This window comes from Misgurnus anguillicaudatus, chromosome 5 (genome assembly GCF_027580225.2).
Source record: "Misgurnus anguillicaudatus chromosome 5, ASM2758022v2, whole genome shotgun sequence".
Lineage (NCBI taxonomy): Eukaryota > Metazoa > Chordata > Actinopteri > Cypriniformes > Cobitidae > Misgurnus > Misgurnus anguillicaudatus.
Genome location: NC_073341.2, coordinates 26,883,978 through 26,903,918, shown reverse-complemented (window position 1 = coordinate 26,903,918; position 19,941 = coordinate 26,883,978). Strand labels below are relative to the sequence as shown.

General features: G+C 38.2%; 2 protein-coding genes and 2 non-coding genes across 6 annotated transcripts; 2 read left to right on the top strand and 2 right to left on the bottom strand.

Annotated features, from left to right (window-relative positions):
• The first annotated feature begins 342 nt into the window (after positions 1 to 342).
• On the top strand, positions 343 to 7,812 carry tbc1d25 (TBC1 domain family, member 25). Its single transcript, XM_055169252.2, has 7 exons — positions 343 to 732; positions 1,820 to 1,929; positions 2,142 to 2,296; positions 3,556 to 3,680; positions 3,871 to 4,059; positions 4,460 to 4,735; positions 4,815 to 7,812. The coding sequence occupies exons 1-7, from the start codon at positions 688 to 690 to the stop codon at positions 6,486 to 6,488; spliced, it is 2,574 nt and encodes an 857-aa protein (XP_055025227.2). The 5' UTR covers positions 343 to 687; the 3' UTR covers positions 6,489 to 7,812.
• A 1,800-nt stretch (positions 7,813 to 9,612) lies between these two features.
• Positions 9,613 to 9,685, bottom strand: trnar-acg (transfer RNA arginine (anticodon ACG)). The gene has a single exon. It is a non-coding gene; the product is annotated as a tRNA-Arg (tRNA).
• Positions 9,686 to 10,064: 379 nt separating this feature from the next.
• On the top strand, positions 10,065 to 10,137 carry trnaf-gaa (transfer RNA phenylalanine (anticodon GAA)). The gene has a single exon. It is a non-coding gene; the product is annotated as a tRNA-Phe (tRNA).
• Positions 10,138 to 11,534: 1,397 nt separating this feature from the next.
• Positions 11,535 to 18,715, bottom strand: LOC129414796 (properdin). Of its 3 annotated transcripts, XM_073867861.1 has the most exons (12): positions 18,665 to 18,715; positions 18,351 to 18,437; positions 17,839 to 17,984; positions 17,312 to 17,478; positions 17,068 to 17,238; positions 16,029 to 16,223; positions 15,743 to 15,916; positions 15,465 to 15,656; positions 15,175 to 15,286; positions 11,879 to 11,985; positions 11,765 to 11,793; positions 11,535 to 11,683 (listed from the first exon to the last, which is right to left on the bottom strand). In XM_073867861.1, exons 1-10 carry the CDS (start codon positions 18,698 to 18,700, stop codon positions 11,883 to 11,885), a joined length of 1,383 nt encoding a protein of 460 aa, XP_073723962.1. In that variant the 5' UTR covers positions 18,701 to 18,715; the 3' UTR covers positions 11,535 to 11,683; positions 11,765 to 11,793; positions 11,879 to 11,882. The 3 variants fall into 3 exon arrangements, with proteins under 3 accessions (XP_073723962.1, XP_073723963.1, XP_073723960.1); XM_073867862.1 differs by having other exon boundaries at positions 11,535 to 11,793; positions 17,839 to 17,977; positions 18,350 to 18,437; XM_073867859.1 differs by having other exon boundaries at positions 11,535 to 11,793.
• Between the last annotated feature and the right edge of the window lie 1,226 nt (positions 18,716 to 19,941).

The following is a 19,941-nucleotide window of genomic DNA, read 5'->3' as shown; positions in this document are numbered from 1 at the left end:
CAAACATTTTGTTTATACAACGCTAAAACATTTATGATAGTACGGTTTTTGTTGTGTTTTGTATTTTTTTGTGTGCACGTCCGTGTTAAAACGTACACAGAGGCCAGATGCTAGTTAATTCGTTTGCGTAATTTAAATTTTGTTTAAAGGGATAAAACAATTAATTTTCTCAATAAAAATCGGCCGCATCTCTCTTTTCCTTTAAATTTCTTGGGTATCTTGATTTTTATTTTATTTTTGTCTTGAGTGTTGATCGCCCATTCCCTCGAGAACGAATGATGTAATGCTTTTGCTACAACACTTCCTGTTGTGTACAACGTCATTCTGTCCCACGCCGACAGGTTTCGCTGTGGAAACATTTAAATAATGGCATGTCTGTTGTTCTAGTTGAACGAAGCACGGATCCTTTATATATTTTTTATTTTAAACATACGAGATATTATTATAATACAACTAAAACCTATTTTAACCAAAACCCCTTAGCTTGACTTCAACCGGGGCTTTTATTTTGAAATGTGTCGGCAGGTTGTTTTTGAGTGTCCTATTAACGGAATCTTCACTGAGACAACTGAAGCAGTGAGGAAAGAGAAGAGAATTGCCACCGCCGTCTGTCGTTATTTATTTCCCTATATTTTCTGAATGACGACAACGCATCTCTGATCAGGACCCTCAAAGGGACTACCCACCATGTCGACTGAGGAGGAGAGGGGGGTAGTTCGTGTCAAAGTCAAGGTGAGAAATTGTGGGGAATGAGCGGCAGGTTGACGATGGAGATAAACACAATCACACACAGAGAACAACACAACAGAATGAAAATAAATTAATACATTGTTCAAGTATTTTGGTTGCCCATCTGCTTCTGTTTAATCTTTTCAGAGCTCCTTTGGTGAGCTTTGTTATTCATTTTCATCGTTTGCCTCGCTTACATGGCATCTTTGTTGTTTACATCGTGACTGCACCATATACTTCAGCAACTGGCTCGTGTTGTTTTTAAATAGTATGAAACGAACATTTGTAACGTTATAGATATTTGTATAGAAACCATTCCAGTTAGGTGTTTTTGTTTGTTTTTTGTTAACATCACGTACGTATAATAGCATATCATAGTTTGACATACACTGCTATTGATCAGTCAGTCGTTTTACGACAATACAGTGTTTGTGCTTTAATTTATTTTTTCAGCATCTAAAAAATAACGCGATCTAAAACAAACATGTGTGATGCTGAGCTTATCGTGAGTCATGTTTGCAGGTGTCACATGATCAGATATTAAATTGTTTAAATTGTTTCCACCCACTTTCCAATCATACACTGTGTATATAAGACTAATCAAAACAATATAAAGAGAAGGCATTTGTCGTGTGATCTATTAGAAATGTAGGTCTGGAAGAGATGCTATAAATGATTAAATAGCACTTAACTAAAGTGTTGGTCCATTGGGTCTCACTTGTCTATAAAGGCTTTTTGGGTAAGAACTATGGTCAGCGAATTAAATCACAGTGAATTTGGGATTAATCAAACAGCTAGACCAAGTCAGCCCAAAACGTTAATAATAATAATAATAATAAATGAATAGGTTGAAATTTGGAAAGATTAGCTGGGTTTTGGCCCACGTTGTTAAATTTTACAGTCTACATAGACTTCCTACAGAAGTAATAAAGGTTAAGGATAGTGGGACCATCAACAAAGACTGAACACAGGCTCCTAAATAAAAAATGTGTCACCTGAGCAGCTATGCAAAGGACTGTACAACACCCCAATAGTTAATATTACGCTTACGATCCTCTTTCCTTTCTCACATTTTATTTTTGGTTCACAGAAGTGTGAGGGAGTTTTGCCGGTGGAGTTCCGCTCTTTTGCTGTCGATCCTCAAATAACATCGCTGGAGGTGTTGCAGCATATACTAATACGAGCCTTTGAACTGAATGGGTAAGCCTGAATTTACAGAATTATACTACAGCTGAATTGATATAGTTCGCAAAACAAAGCTCATGGGTTTGATTCCAGGGTACACACATACTATAGAAGAACATATAGCTTGAATGCACTGCCAAATGCGTTAATGTGGTTGTGTAATTTTTAGATCAATCAATTGCAGCAAACATAGTTCTGGTCCATAGATCTTCTTTTGGTCGTTGTAGGAAACGAAACTTTGGCATTAGCTACCTGTCCCATGACCGGGGAGGTGTGGAAGTGTATGTGTCTCTGCTGTCCGACTGGGATTTAGATGCTGCATTCGTCAGTGCGGCAAAGCCTTTTCTCCAGCTTAAGATGGACATCAAACCATCAGAGGACAGTGAGTAACTGCCCGTACCTTCTAGTGAGAGGGTATTTAATGTCTGTCAATCTCAGTAGATCCTGAAATTCTGCTACTGCCTTATTGCTTATACAAGACAAATTTATTTGTTTATATAGCGCATCTATCTATCTATCTATCTATCTATCTATCTATCTATCTATCTATCTATCTATCTATCTATCTATCTATCTATCTATCTATCTAATCACAGCAGTTTATAAGAAAGACGAAGAAAAAACAGAAAACGGTAATGTTACTTGATATATAATATATGAAATGTATAGTATTATTGCAAGTTGTCCTCATAAATAGATCATAATCTAATAAAATGGTTTATACTTTTCTTTTGACTATTGATCATTAGTCAATTAATATGATAAATAACAAGAATCGTATTAAATTAAACATGTCTTTCCATCTTAAATGTACTGTAAAAAAAAGTTGGTTCAACTTAAAAAAGTAAGATACCTGGTTGCCTGAGTTAATTTACCATAAAAAATATTAGTTGACGCAAAAATTTGATACCACAAACTAATGTTTTTATGTTCAACATATTTTTAAGGCAGGCAGGTAACTTACTTTTTTAAGTTGAACCAACAAATCTTTTTTACATTGTGGAAATGGCTCCTAAAAGAAAAGATATATAAGAGCAGGAGTTTGACATTACATTAAGAATTTGAAATAATACAATGACATCAGCGTAATAAGCATAGAGAAGTTGTAGATACATCATTAAGTGCACCCCATCACCACACACCTACATAGTCAAAACAGTGACGTCTTTAAAGGGAAATTTTTGAAAAAAAGGGAGATTTTTGAAAATGTTCTCTTTTTCCAGTTCCCCTAAAGTTAAATACTATAGCATAGCTTAGCACAATCCATTGAATCTGATTAAACCATTTAGCATCGCGCTCAAAAATAAACAAAGATTTCGATATTTTTCCTATTTAAACTCTTCTGTAATTACATCATGTACTAAGACCGACAGAAAACTTTATAGCATAGACTGCAGTCCATTACAGTCTATTTAATTAAGACTTCTCTGTTCTTATGTGCTATTTTGTGATCACTTTTTATGTTTCTTATAGGCCAATTCACACTGATCCAACAGACTCCAACAGACGCGTCTGGTGGAGTCTGTTGGGTCAGTGTGAAACCCCTGTTGGCAGTTGTTGGATCAAAGTAAATGAGACTTTAAAATGTGGGTGTCTGTTGGAGTTGGTAGTTGTCTGACCAGTGTGAATTGGCCTTTTTAGGTCCAGTATTGGAGGATTGGGACATTATCAGCCCTAAGGATGTGATTGGCTCAGACCAGCTGCAGGGAGAGAAGAGGTCCCTAGCATCTACTGCGCTTCCCTTCACCCAGTCACTTCTGTCCCAGGTGACACAAGCTGTTCTTGTCAGCCAGCTGTTTACTAGCCAGTTCACAATCTACTGACTTGTATAGTAATTGAGTCACATTGAAGGGGAGTAGATATTTAAGTCTTCAATTATAGCTGTTCCTGATGTTTTGTTCGAGATCTGTGCAAACACTGTATCTATTCCTCAATCTTGTTGCTTTTCGCATTCAGGTGGGCCGTACCCTGTCGCGGGTACAGCAGGCTTTGAGTTGGTCCTATGGTGAAGAGGTAAAACCGTTCAAGCCTCCCTTAAGTGATACTGAATTCCATAGCTACTTGAACAGCCAAGGTCAACTGACCCGGCCGGAAGAACTTAGACTTCGTATATACCACGGAGGGGTTGAGCCATCTTTACGCAAGGTATCTAAACTAGCATACTGTTTTTATCTTGAGAATGAGCGAGTAAGGGTTACACTATACATATTTGTCATTCTGATGATGATTGAACTATGATGGTCCGTACTATACTTTTCCAGCAACATTGCTTTATTTTGCTTTTCTTTATATTTATCTTTACTATTTTGGGTTGATTTAAATGTATTGTAAACTTGGAAAAACTTTTCTCCAACAAGAAAAAAAAATAACGTGGCCATAAAATTAATTGCATACAAAAGTTTGCTAGATGTACACTGAATTAAATCCAGATTCAAAAAGGTCTAGCCAAAATATATATTTTTTAAACTCCACGTTGCTTTAAAAACTAGACTGGCTCGAGCAACCGTTTCAGTTTAACTTTGTTTTTATTACTGTATCATGGCAGGTTGTATGGCGCTATCTTCTTAACGTGTACCCAGATGGTCTGACAGGACAGGAGAGAATGGACTACATGAAGAGGAAGACAAGAGAGTACGACCAGCTGAAGAGCGAGTGGAGTTCACGAGTCAGCCAAGAAGATCTGGAGTTCATCCGAGGAAACGTTCTCAAAGATGTTCTCAGAACGGACCGAGCGCATCCATACTACGCGGGTTCAGAAGACAGCCCTCATCTCACCGCCTTGACTGATCTCCTCACCACCTTCGCTATTACGCACCCACAGGTAAGCACTAGTGGATACTACCATCCAATTGATCATACACTGCGTCTTGTGAAATATAAACTATCCTGATATGTTACAGGTGTCTTATTGCCAAGGTATGAGTGATATCGCCTCGCCAATCCTCGCCGTCATGGACAACGAGGCTCACGCTTTCATTTGTTTCTGTGGCATTATGAAACGCCTTGAGGGCAATTTCCGTCCTGATGGTCAACTTATGTCCATTAAGTTCCAGCATCTCAAGCTGCTTCTTCAGTATTCAGATCCGGAGTTTTATGCCTATCTAGTCTCTAAAGGTGCAGATGATCTGTTTTTCTGCTACCGCTGGCTGCTTCTGGAACTGAAGCGTGAGTTCGCTTTCGATGATGCTTTGCGAATGCTGGAGGTCACCTGGAGCTCTTTGCCACCTGACCCACCAGAGACAGAGGTGGAGCTTCTGGGGCCACCAGTCGAGGCGGATCAGTCCACCAGTCCACGGGAATTCCATCAGAACATGGAAATGGAGGAGATGGGAGAGGAGCAGACGGAAAGGCAGAGAAGACGCCACATGCTAAGACCATTTCGAGAGGAGGCGGATGGGGGCCGTAAACCTGTTGTGGAGAAGGAGGAGAAGGGATCGCAAAGGGAAGGCGAGGAAGAAAACGGTACGGTCAAGAAGAATGACGTCACTCCAGCTCCACCATTTGAGAAACAGGCCAGTTTTGGAGAGTTTAAATACTTTAGCGGTCGCAGCGGGGACAGTTTTGAAATGAATGAGAATGATTGCTCTGATCCAACATTATCTCCAGTGCAGTTTCAGTCTGCGCACTCCAAGCTGCCGTTCTCCATCCGCCAGTCCACGGAGGAAAGCGAGGAGGACGTTGGAGAACAAGAACCTCTTATCAGTGGTACTTGCACACCTTCATCTCCAGGCCACAGAGACTCTCCCAATGGCCAGGCAGCTTCCCCAGCATCCGGTCTGCCAAACTGTAGAAGTAGCTCCTCCAATCAATCACTGGAAGCGTCTTATTCTCCATCCAGCTGGAGAACGGCATCTCCCGATGCCATGTCGAAATGCACATCCTCTTCATCCAGTGAAGACAAAGCAGTGTCTCCTGATAAAGCACCTGGAGGATTTGCATCCTTACAAGCTGAGGCCCAATCTCCATCAGTGATCCCAGGGAAATCATTACTGGCATCTCCATCGCAGGGTTACAGCCGTTCGCTTCTTTCTTCCCCAGTTTTATCCTTTGGCAAGCCCAAGCCTTTCTCCAGCAATCTCCCTTCCCCTTGCAAACCCAGTGGATCTGGCACCAGCTCTCCGAACACAACTAAATCAGAGGGGGGCGGAGCCAAACCTTGCTCACTTCCCCCTCCGCAAGAGTTTGGGAAAGGGAATCCCTTTATGCTGTTCCTTTGTCTGTCCATTCTGCTGGAGCACCGTGACCACATTGTTAAAAACAGCCTGGATTATAATGAGCTGGCCATGCACTTTGACCGCTTGGTCCGTCGGCACAACCTCGGGCGTGTTCTGCAGCGAGCTAAAGCTCTTTTCGCAGATTACCTACAGAGTGAGGTGTGGGACTCTGAGGAAGGCGATGAAGTCAGTTTGGACTCCCCGGCGACAGCTGCGGCATCCCCCCAAACGCCCACCACCAGACCCCCTTTTCTCAATGTACAGCCCTCTCAGGGTCCCTGCTCAAATTCAACGTATAATCTGGCTAATACCATTCCCTCCCCAACTGTTCCCATTGCTTTGTCTCCATCAGCTTCCTGATTCCTTACAGTATTTTATCTTTAGCAACCAGCCCCAGAAAACAAATAGACACAGAGTCATTACAGAAACAAGTTTGACAGTACTTAACACAATATGTTTGTGCTCTACACATGCTTTATGATGAGACTTGTTTTATGGTTAAAACCAAAGCTCGGTGACTTTTTCATTTCCCTCACGTCAAGCCCTCGTCCTTGTACTGTACTTTTTTATTGCACTTTATTGTTTGTCCTTTAAAAGGACAGGCTTCTTTGAGTTTCATTTCACTTTGTATATACTGTAACACTTTTGAAATGATAACTTTAGAAATGCACATTATGAACCCCTTTGTATTAGCCTCAACTATCAACATTTGTTAAACTTCTTGCCAGCATCACATGTGGTTTTGGTATATTAATAACTGTCCGTTGTGCTTTATAAAACCTTAAGCCTTGACTTTTGTTTGTACAGAACATTTGAACAGGATATCTGGGATTCAGTACGGGATGAAGGTGCTGACACGTTATTTAGTGTCCTGTGAATGTGAAACTTGAATAGAACAGATAATATTCAATCTTATATTCATCAAATTAATCAATGAATTTCTGATAGAGCTGAAGTCTATAGTGTAGAACAGCTTTTTTACATGTGAGCTGTAGAATAAGATGCCGTGGATCCTAAAGATATTATTAGTAGTAGTATTTGTTCTTTACCAAATATTTTCCCGCAGTCAGAAATGTTGGCATTAATGCACAAGTGCTTTGTTGCTGTTGAAACGAATGGCTGTTTATTTGCTTTCACTTATTCTTGCCTTTGTGGGAAAAGTGCCTCATTTCAGTATTTTTTTCTTTTCTTATATTATCGGTCTAAATTATTTTCTCTCGCTCTTTTCTATGTGTGTATATTTAAAATTTCATTACGTTATTGTGTCTTTCTAAAGCTTGTCTGTTCATTTGTTGCCATCACGACTGATAAAGGATTACTGCTGATAAAAAGCAACAGAGCATTATGAAGTCATTAGCGCATTTAGTAGGATGCTGTTCAACAAACAACCTGTACTTTCATTCTTTACGTCTTAATACCAAGTGTTCTTTTTCCTTTATCTACTAAGTGCTAAAACAATAAACCTGCTCATGAACCTAAAAAAAAGGATTGCCCTGAAAAGTGAAACAGTTACTGATCCCGATCATCAAGAGTTACGTTCAAAACATGTATGTACAGTATGATGTGTTATTCTGATTTGGCTTGATTGTGTATGATAGTATTCTTTATTCATACCCATAAAGAGATATGTTGGATTGAATGCTTGCAATACTCCTGTTTGTATAATAAATCCACTGAATATTGATGTTGAATGTGTCATTACTAAGGGTTGTGGCTAGAAGGGATACAGCTTCGGACGAAATCCCGTGCTCTTTTTATCATAATCCTAAACCAGGCTGTATCTGTATCATTTCTAACCAGAACCGTTGTTTTATCCTAACCCTTAACCCAACACGTTTTGGCCATAGCTGTACCCATAGATATGTATAAAGGCAAGATGTGTTACGGTGGAGTCTCTAACGTCATCACCTGGCGGCCATCTTTCCACAGGCAGCTAGCATTGAGTTTTAATGGTGCAGTTACTTTTAAATGACCATAACTTGTTTAATTTTCTACCAATTTGCAAACGGTTTGGTTTATTACAAACGTTAATATATATATATATGGCTATAATTCTGGATGCTTTAACATGTTTCGTGAATTTTTTTTAGTATAAGTATGCAGTGTCATAGGTACATCTTTGACGTTTATAACAAACCAAACCGTTTGAAAATCGGTAGAAAATTGAGCAAGTTATGGTCATTTAAAAGCACATGCACCATTAAAACTCAATGCTACGAGTGAGCGAGCGGCCTGTGGTAAGATGGCCGCCAAACTCAATTGGACAGCAGCGCGGGCGAGACATCTACCCATTACACACACACACACACACACACACAAAATCTATAAATAAATATTTATAAGATGTGACATGGTATAAAATTGTCTGTAGAAAATACATAGTTTCCCCATATGTCCCATTTGCCTGTCTACACATCTCAAGTTCAGCTGTGGAGCAATGGAGAAAAGCCCAGAGAGGGCGGGTCTTTATAGAAGTTTAGCCAATGATTCAAGACATAATTTCATATTATTTAATGACATAAAATTTACCCAATCAGCGTCATCAAATCTGATCCGAGATTGGCAATTTTTCAGTCAACCGAAACTGCTGAAATCAGTACACATTCGTCATCACCCACTTATTCCGGGTAATGAGAAGAGAACTTTGGCAGGGAAACTTACTAAAGGTAAAAGAGTTGGGTCCAGATCAGCCTTAACCGTTTGCCATACTTATTGTAGGCTAAAACTGTGTTACAAATGGTAATTAATCCGCCTAAAAGCATTTAACTATGATAAAATTAATTAATATAATTAAAATAATTTCGGTATCAGATGCGCAATAAAATATAAATATGAAAAATATTTTTATATTATAATATTGTGTATAAAATGTTTTTGTTAAACATCCCAGTTCCCCATGCACTCAATTACTTGTGGTTAATTGTTCTGAGAATGTAACTATTTGTTTCTCTTAAATTCGTAACATTTTATTCTAATGCAACAATACTACATTATGATGTGTGCAAGAGCGCCACTCTCAGGTTCATTTACGCAAGGACACTAAACGCCTGTCACAAGTATTCTTTACTTATGGGGCTGTTTCGAGGACAGGAATTAGTGAAGCTAGTCAGACTAGTCCTAGACTAAAGTTAATGTAAGAGTTGTCCAAACTGAAAACAACTTGCACTGTTAAAATACATCAGTGCCCTTTTTTTGCCTCAAAATGCACACAAGTAATGTTTTTAGTAAGGCACTAGTTATATTTCCAAATTAAACTAAGGTGTATTAAGATATGTGCTCAGTTATCTCAATGTAAAGTTTGTTGCGCCCCCCAAAACAATATAACACCACCCATTAAGCGTTAAGAGGATTCGGCTGACAAAAAAGTTTGAAAACGTTCTAGAGTATTCAATAAAATACGAAAATGTTTAAACTTATTTAAATATAATTTAATTCACAAACCATACTTTACAATTATTTCTCATTAGTGTAAAAGAAAAAACTACGAGCCAGCCAGGAGTCGAACCTAGAATCTTCTGATCCGTAGTCAGACGCGTTATCCATTGCGCCACTGGCCCGATGAAAACACGTAGCACCCACGTGACTCTATATAACGAATCCCACACCACTCCCTGTTCTTATGACAAATATTTATACATATTTATGGTTTAAATTATGAGAACAGAATCATACAGGGTCTGAAATTACGGGAAGGTCGTGGGTACAGAATTTTTCACTTTCGTCTGAAGTATTTTTTTGGAAAAAAGACAAAGAAAGCTAAAAAATGAAGAGACACAAAGAAAGCGTCATTTGATTAAAGTGATACAATATCAAATCATCAGCCTAAGAAACCTACAATCCTTCGTATGTTTTTGTTGATTAAACTTCACATAATGTAAACAAAAACGTCCTTTTGTGAGATCCAGCACAGGCCGCCGCCAATGCCGAATCTCACCAGCCGAAATAGCTCAGTTGGGAGAGCGTTAGACTGAAGATCTAAAGGTCCCTGGTTCGATCCCGGGTTTCGGCATTTTGTGATCTCAGAAAGATTGTTTGAATGAATGAATGAATGATTTATTTCAGACTGACAGTCAACAACACACACAGTTGAGCTAACACAGTTGAGCTAGCAAGCAACCAAATATCTGCTTCAGTCTGAAACAGGTGTAGGCTGAAGCCCTTGCTTATAATGCCTACCCTTTTTAAACATCATATTTTAACAACATAAAATAAAAATAATAAGATAAAAAAATGTATTACCCTATACCATGTTATCAATCAAATACTGATAAAATTGTAAACATTAATTTTGCCTATGCGTACAGTTTCATAATCCAAAATTCAAAAAATCAACTTGTTCACATATCTCTTTTTAACTAGTTTCATATAGTTTCAGTGCATTATTTTTAAATAATTTCTTTAATTTACTAAGTGTCCCACATTTTTTTAATTCCTCATCACAGCTGTTCCATAGATTTACACCTTTTACTGACAGGCAATGGTATTTTGCGTTGGTCCTCACTTGTTTCTTTTTAAATACACAATCTCCTCTTAAGTCATGTTGACATTCTCTTACTGTAAACAACCCTTGGATACTTTCTGGCAATTGTTGTTTTTTTGCTTTATACATGATTTGTAATGTTTTTAGTTCTACTAATTCTTTGAGCTTTAGAGCCTTTAATTCAATAAATAGGGAGTTTGTTGGCTCCCTATAGTTGGTTTTCTTCACGATTCGTATTGCTCTCTTTTGCAGTTGAAATATTGGATTGATATTTGTTTTATAAGTATTTCCCCAAACTTCCACACAATAAATAATGTATGGAAGCACTAGGGAACAATACAGTGTGTATAATGATTTTTCATTTAAGAAATCTTTGACTGCAGTATCGTAGAAATTGCGCTATTAACCGACGGAGTACCGATACGGTTTTAGCATAGCGAGAGTTTGTGGGGGGCACTGATTTTGTATGAGAAATATGAATAAAATAAAAGTAATACAATTCATATTTTGATTCTATCTTTAGTGGGTAGACTTAGTAACAAAATATTTAAAAAAAAAAGTAAAACATTTTCGTTAATATTTAACTATGCTTAAAAAACTAATGCAGTCCCTTAATCTGTCTGTAGGTGCCCCCTTAATCATAATTCTTTTTTTTCTTTCTTTTTTTTTCCTTAATCACAACTCTGCTTATGGGTTTCAGTAGTGATTTGTTTTCCAGCATCATAACCATATGCAGACCTTCCATGGACCATGACACAACTCACAAACCCCCTGCAATTCCTGCAATAGACCATACAGCATGCAAGTGTTTTTTTTATCTAACTCGGTAGAGCATTGATTGTGGGTTCAATCCAACTGAACACACATTCTGGTAAAATGTACAGCTTGAATGCACCATATAATTCCTTTGGTTAAAAGCATCCAAATGTGTAAATGTATTGTTTTATTGCAGAGATTATAGTAAAAATTACAAAAGTTCATAATCAGCAATGCCAAAGTAATCAATTCACAGCATACAACAAGGCTAATAAGGCGTAATATTTTAGCAAGTATATCTTAAATGCACAGGAAGTTGCTCTGGATGCTACATGCATAAATGTAGAGTAATGTAATATTTCAAGACAACAGCAAGCTGTTGAGATAATCTTCACTGTTGAATCATCCTCATTATCTTTATTCAGCCCTGGAAACAATAAGAATATTTGTTACGCTCTTTGAATTTCTATAATTAATAATAATTAATTAGGGCATAAAATTAAATGTACAAACTTATCCTAGCACTCAGGGAGATTTTTACATTCCCTTATCTCTCTTTCATCTTCTACATCTTCACAAAGGAACAGTGGATTCCCTGAGAAAATTTTCATGTTTCGGACACTTTGGGAGATAAGAAACAAACATTGAATGGTGAAACATTACAAAATAAATGATGATACATTACAATATACTTTAATAATAAATGCAGCATGGAGTTAAAAGAACTTGGTTTTGAAAGTAAATTCATTTGTGAAAAGGTTTAACTTGTTGAAAGTTGAAACTAAAGGGGATCGCACACCGGCCGCGCAGCTCAGCGCCGCGCCGCGTCGCGTCACGCCTAGGAGAACTCGGAGGTATTGTAAACCGGAAGTGCACATTAAATAGCGCGAGCTTCGTCAGATAGCGTCTACTTCAAAATGCAAAATATACATTAGCAGCCAATGTTAGTCGTTAATGATTTGGGACAAAAATTATGTTATTTAATGTTAAACTGTGTGAGTGGCGCTGTGTGGCGCGACAGGGATTTGAACAACTTCCTGAGTCTCAAGGGGATCGCACACCGGCCGCGCAGCTCAGCGCCGCGCCGTTCTAAAAAAATGTAACACATTGTTTTCTATGAGTGTACGCACACCGGCGCCGACAGGTGGCGCCTGTCCGCGCCGCCCAGCTGTGACTAGAAAGTTGTTCTAATCCCTGTCGCGCCACACAGCGCCACTCACACAGTTTAACATTAAATAACATCATATTTTTCCCAAATCATTAATGATCAACATTGGCTGCTAACGTATATTTTACATTTTGAAGTAGACGCTATCTGACGAAGCTCGCGCTATTTAATGTGCACTTCCGGTTTACAATACCTCCGAGTTCTCCTTGGCGCGACGCAACGCGGCGCTGCGCTGAGCTGCGCGGCCGGTGTGCGATCCCCTACAGCTGGGCGGCGCGGACAGGCGCCACCTGGCAGCGCCGGTGTGCGTACACTCATAGAAAACAATGTGTTACATTTTTTTAGAACTGCGTGGCGCTGCGCGGCGCCGAGCTGCGCGGCCGGTGTGCGATCCCCTTAAGTTGAAACTGTTTAACCTATATATTTTTACAGTGTATGCATGTAATGGAATAGCAATTTTAAACTATATAGAAAAGTTTGGAGACAAACTTTATGTTGGCTTAACAAAGCCTGGCCTGAACGTTTAAAACAGATAGACAGAAACTTAAAACAACTTCAGTTTAGTAGTCTAAAGGGGATCGCACACCAGCCGCGCAGCTCATTGCCGCGCAGCTCATTGCCGCGCAGCGCCGCGCAGCGCCGCGCAGCGCCGCGCAGCGCCGCGTCGCGCCTAGGAGAACTCTGAGGTGTTGTAAACCGGAAGTGCACATTAAATAGCGCGAGCTTCGTCAGATAGCGTCTACTTCAAAATGTAAAATATACGTTAGCAGCCAATGTTAATCATTAATGATGTGGGACACATATGATGTTATTTAATGTTAAACTATGTGAGTGGCGCTCTGTGGCGCGACAGGGATTTGAACAACTTCCTGAGTCACAGCTGGGCGGCGCGGACAGGCGCCACCTGTTGGCGCCGGTGCGCGTACACTCATAGAAAACAATGTGTTACATTTTTTTAGAACGGCGCGGCGCTGAGCGGCACTGAGCTGCGCGGCCGGTGTGCGATCCCCTTAACTTTCCGTAAAAATTATTTAACATAAAGTTAACATGTTAGCATGATTTAACATGAAGCAAACATGATGTTAACATGGTTTAACATGAAGTTAGCATGATGCTAACATGAATTAGCATGAAGCTAACATGATTTAGCATGAAGCTAGCCTGATGCTAACATGATTTAACATGATTTAGCATGAAGCTAACATGATTTAGCATGAAGCTAGCATGATGCTAACATGAATTAACATGAATTAGCATGAAGCTAACATGATGCTAACATGAATTAGCATGATGCTGGCATGATGTTAACATGAAAAAGCATGATGCTAGCATGATATTAAAGTGAAAAAGCATGAAGCTAGCATGATGTTAATATGAATAAGCATCAAGCTAGCATGATGCTAACATCAATTAGCATGATGCTAGCATAATGTTAACATGAAAAAGCATGATGCTGGCATGATGTTAACATGAAAAAGCATGAAGCTAACATGATGTTAACATGAATAAGCATCAAGCTAGCATGATGCTAACATGAATTAGCATGATGCTAACATGAATTAGCATGATGCTAACATCAATTAGCATGATGCTAGCATGATGTTAACATGAAAAAGCATGAAGCTAACATGATGTTAAGATGAATAAGCATCAAGCTAGCATGATGTTAACATGAATTAGCATGATGCTAGCATGATGTTAACATGAAAAGCATGAAGCTAGCATGATGTTAGCATGAATAAGCATCAAGCTAGCATGATTTAGCATGAAGGTAGCATGAAGCTAGCATGATTAAAAGACCCAACCCCGATGTCTCTACGATGTTCAGATGCAGAGATATAAGGCTTTGTTTATTCTGTTGCTAGGGTACTTATTTGGTTTCTAGGGGCGTGGCATAATACCTCCAAAATCCCGAGAGACTGATTGGATACCTGAGTAAAATGAGCCCACTCCTATGTCCCTGTGACACTGTGCTGCAAAGATATCCATCTGGGTATTTTATAATGGCAGTCTATCGGATATGTTGCTAGGGTGCCTAAAATTGGTTGCTAGGGGTGTGGCTTAATAGCTCTGGGACGATCATGAGAGACTGATTGGGTGGCTGAGTAAAATGAGCCCGCCCCATTGGCTCTATGGCATTGTTAAGCAAAGATATCCCATCTGGAACGGTTTTATTCCATTATATGGGCATGTTTCCTGTCCCGTTATAAGTCAATGGCGAATTTTGGGTGCCTCTTACGCTCCAAGGGTGAAACTTACACCCCAATGTGAGGTATGTTCTTACAGTGCCTGCCAGCCTCTTTAAATGTGGTGACCCACACGTTTCTACAAATTTCTCGCTCGCAGCTATGATCCGTCAAAGTTTGTCCAAAATGTTAAGTCAATGGGACTTTTGAATTTTGATGTCCCGTTTTAGGAATTCTGTAAGTCGGATCCCTTTGAAAAGATATAGCCCGCTTCGTCAGACCAGTCTGAAAGTCCGTGGAAAATTTGGTGGATCTAGCTTGAAAGCTGTAGGACGAGTTAACTGCAGAAATTTAGTCTCAGAAGAAGAAGAATACGTTTAAATACAATATCAGTATGTTGGCTTTGTCAAGCCAACATAATTAAACATTTTAAACATTTGAATGCTTAAAATTCACCTGTATCCAGAGATGTCAGGAACACACACTTTTTCTCTTATTTGAGTCGAGTTTGGCCCACAGTTTGGTTTGCAATAACTCCATCTACTCCATTCTGACAGCACGCCTTTCACTAAACACAAACAAGATTGTTTTGAAACAGTATTTAGCAACATATAGGCCCCTGTGGCTCCAAGTCAGCTCATTTGTTCAGTATACAAAAATGATCATCTTTTAATTTGTAAAATGAATTCTATACAATCAAAGAGAGTTCTGTCAATGCCAAGACTTCAGATTAATCTTTGCACTCATGATACAGCCTTTAATATCATAGCAATCCCCGTGGTCCACAATCTCTCCATCACAGGGGTTTCCATTAAACGCCCTGCCTTCACAGCTTCTTACTCTCCGCCGGGTTCCCAGTCTGGTTTGGCAGGTAATTTTTCTCATGGAAGGTGGTTTACATGGACCCCACGGTTCCCATTCAGTCCATACCCCATTTACTAAAAGAACAAAATACTTATTAGTTGACATGACAAGATGTAACATACAGTATCATACGTGTTTTGTTAAGTGTAGAAAAATCTTATTGGACAGGGGGTGCGAGTATTACAGACACTACTTTTTTGGGCGGAACCATGGCAATATCTACCACCATACTTGGGTTCAGGAGAATCACACGTTCGTCTTTGTGTCTGTCGGCCGATACCACATGTCACAGAACAGGGTGTTGGCTCTGACCAAGAGCCCCAATTTCCATCAACTATAGAGGAATTTTGTTTTTTGTTATGAATAGTTTGTCAAGAATAGTGTTTTTCAAGAATACATCAAATGTCATTTTCTTCCAATATTTCATGGAAAAAATAGTGTATTACTTTGGCAGAAAGGTAATCCAGTGCAAGATCGACTGTCTTTGTCAGAGCCCTCACAGTCTCTGCCACGTGGAACTGTGGATGGAGGAGGGTTGGTGCACGTCCTGCTACGAACATGTGTTGGGGGCTCACGTCCTTCATTAGCACAAGTTCCCTGACACGGACCCCAGCTTCCCCAGTTGGACCACCCGCCATGAACTAGGTATAAAAAAACATGTTCTTAATTTTCAGTCTACTAATCACTTACTTCAAATGTATGTCTCGTCAAATGATTTGTAGGTGTACACTCTTAAAGAGACACTCCACTTTTTAAAAAAAAAATAGGCTCATTTTCCAGTTCCCCTAGAGTTAAACATTTGATTTGTACCATTTTTAAATCAATCCATTTGATCTCCGTGTCTGGTGGTACCGCTTTTAGCATAGCTTAGCACAATCCATTGAATCTGATTAGACCATTAGCGTCACGCTAAAAAATAACCAAAGCGTTTCAATATTTTTCCTATTTAAAACAACTTCTGTAGTTACATTGTGTACTAAGATCGACGTAAAATTAAAATTTGCGATTTTGTAGGCAGATATGGCTAGGAACTATACTCTCATTCTGGCGTAATAATCAGGGACTTTGCTGGTGTGGCATTGCTGCAGCAGGCGTGGTGATGTTGCACACTGCCCGAAAATAATCCCCTTGGTTAGTTTCAATAGCAGGTTACTATTTTCAGGTTCTGTGTAATATCATTGCACCTGCTACAGCCATATTACAGCCGACGGATTTCAAAACCGTAAAAATCTAATTTTTAACTCTGGGGAGCTGATAAATGAGAGTATTTTCAAAAAAGTGGAGTGTCCCTTTAAAAAAAAACAGTTAATAACATTTTCTTTGTCAGGCTTTGTGGTTCATTTAGTTGCACAAAAGATTCTGTGTAGAGGAAATCTTTTCCTCTTCTTTAGACTATGAAAATGTAAAAAAAATGTGTGCCTTTGTGAATATGGCACAAATTCTTTCTTTCTTTTTTTTAGAACAAAAGAAGGAAACGTATCTTACTTGGACAGACAATTTCAATGTCGCAATCAGCAGTTTCTTCTGCAGGACCTTTACAGGAAGCACCACATTGGGGAGGTGGGTTGGAGCAGGTTCTTTGCCTTTTTTTTATTCCATTTTCACATGTAACTGAACATGGCTGCCAACTCCCCCACTCGGACCAACCACCTTCCTCTGAACACCAGAAAAATATCAAATATTAGTTTGTTGAGATTGTTTTCATCTTAATTTTCGTAACTTTTTGTACCTGGGCAACAGTCTCGTTCTGCACATGACTCAGTTTGAACCGTTCCCAGGTCCTCAGGGTCTAAGCAAACCCCAATTCCGTAACACTTCCGCTGCCTTTGCCTAACTCCCTCTTTACAACTGACTGTACACTTGCTCCAGGGAGACCATTCAGACCATGCTGCCCGCCTGAAAGTAAGCAGACAAAGGATTTCTTGTGGATAAATACTTCATTTAATTTCTAGGATGCTCGTGTCTGTTCCATTTAAGTGATTCAGTAGATTAATGGTCATCTTCTACACTCAAAAGACAAAGAGACAAGCTCTTAAACACCTACAATGCTTCCCATGATTATGAGCCAGTGAACTACTTTTAGTGCTATTTTGCACCGTTTTTTTTTTCACAACAAATGCTTTATCGGCTTAAACACTATACATAAGTTAACTGTAAACTGTTTCATAAAAGTGATGTCACTTTTAAAGTTTCTTATTTTAATATTCTGGTGAACTGTAAAATATAAAGAAGTTTACTGAACAGTGTTAAACTTACCTGCAGGACTTACAATCTCCATCTGATTCTGTGTAGCCATAGTTGGGGTTCATGCAACAATCATCTACTTCAGCCTCACCCAAAAGATCACTACAAATCCCAGTGGACAGGGAAAATTCAGAAAAACACTGAGCATTCTCTGAAACGTAAGAAATAAATATATCACTAATATGTTGAAGAATTACATTGTATATTGAAATAACAGACACAGAGATATTTCTGTAAAAATAAAGATGTACATCAAACTACTATTTAGTGACATTGAGCTTGAAAAAAGGCACTTTATAAATAAAACTCATTTTTATTAATATTATTATTTACTACTGCTATTAACATTAAACAAAGACTTTGCAGAGAGAATGCTTGTTTCATTGTCATCTAATTATAATAGTCATTAATCATAAATTTCATTAAAAATACTTACCTTTCCACAAATTATTCATTTTAGAGATATATGGTATTGATCTTGTTATCTTGTAAAATATGTTGTGAATAAATAAATATCACTAACCTGCTTGTCGGACGTAAATCCCCAATAGCATTGTGACACAACAGATTAAATTCATGGTTAAATCAATCAGATGGAAATTCTGGATATGCTAAGAAGAAAATGTAAACAAACTTTAATGTAAAATACAGAAAAACATGTTAAATACAGTGCAGATATTTGATTGTCAGAAGTAAGTATACAAAGGCACAGAAATAGCTAAAAATGTGTGCAAGTTTGGATCACCATACAAATTATTGTACGGTTCAAATAACAGTGTTTAGTTTTAGTTCAGTCTTGTTTTCAGTCTGCTATAGTGTTGGCTGTTAACCACTTACCTAGCACAGCTGCCGTCCCTTTCTTTTTTGACTTCATAGAAGGCTCTTTATATTGGGTGGTCTGTTACACCCTCCCCACATGGTCACTTTCAGTAAACAGAGAAAGAAATGTGTAAAAACAGGAATTGTGCATTGTGAAACTGATAAGCCAGCTTCCTTTACCATTTTTTACTTTTTTGTGGGTTACAAAAGGGTAAAATAGTTTCAGTTTCACCCCTTAATCACTGTAGAATAGTAGTTCAAAATATAAGAAGTATATTTGAAAAACTTACACATTATAATGCTTAGAAGCAACTGTCAAGTCAACTGGATTCAAATGTGATGTTTATGTGATTTGATTTTGTTATTTTCCGAGGGGTTCAGCTAAAAGTTTTTGCTATTTTTGCACTACTCTTTTATCCCAATATTACAGTCCTGTTTTTATAACTTTTTTACTTTACAGGAAGGTCAATGATAAACTTTGAGAATAATCAAGATTGGACCAATAACAAAAAAAAGATAAAATAATACATCCAGAAGCTTAGTGGTTCCTCTTTATATTGTGAAAGTATTTTTCATTGTGCAATCACAAAAAAATGTGTTTTTCTGCTCGAAAAATCTAAATATACTTTGTATGGGATCTGTTTATAATAATGCAGAACTGGAATTGCACAAATCCCTGTCACTGCACATAATTTTATACCAACAATATAAGGCATACAATATTTAATTTGCAATTTAGTTTACTTATGCAATGTTTTAGACTTAAAATGTATGCAAGAATAAAGAGCTAACAGGCAAGCTTGGGTAAAAAAATAGACTTGTTGTTGTATGTCTGTTATACAAAACTTTCATTAGTTTCTCAAAATGAATCACTATTCTGTTTCACTTTGTGGAAAGCATAAGATTTAATCTTTGAAAAAGTAGTTACATTAATTTGACTCTGTGGTCTAATAGCCCCATCTACAGGATCAATTGAAACTCGCATCTATTTGACTCGATTACATTCCTGTACATGTATTATCTCAAAGCAGTTTTGCATTATTGATATTAAACCTTCGAAACAACTTTGAACTTCGCGGGAAATAACATCTATGATTTAGACAAATTATTTTTTGACTGGTATTTTTTTTATTGAATATCATCAAGAAGTATAAAACACATTTCGTTCAATGCCCCATGAACATGATGTAATATTCACACAATTATTCACATGTTATCAGAAAAAAAAATAGAAAAAAACTTTAAAAAATATATTATATGTTTTCAGAGCTTTTTTGTTTTAAAAAAGTACTGTAT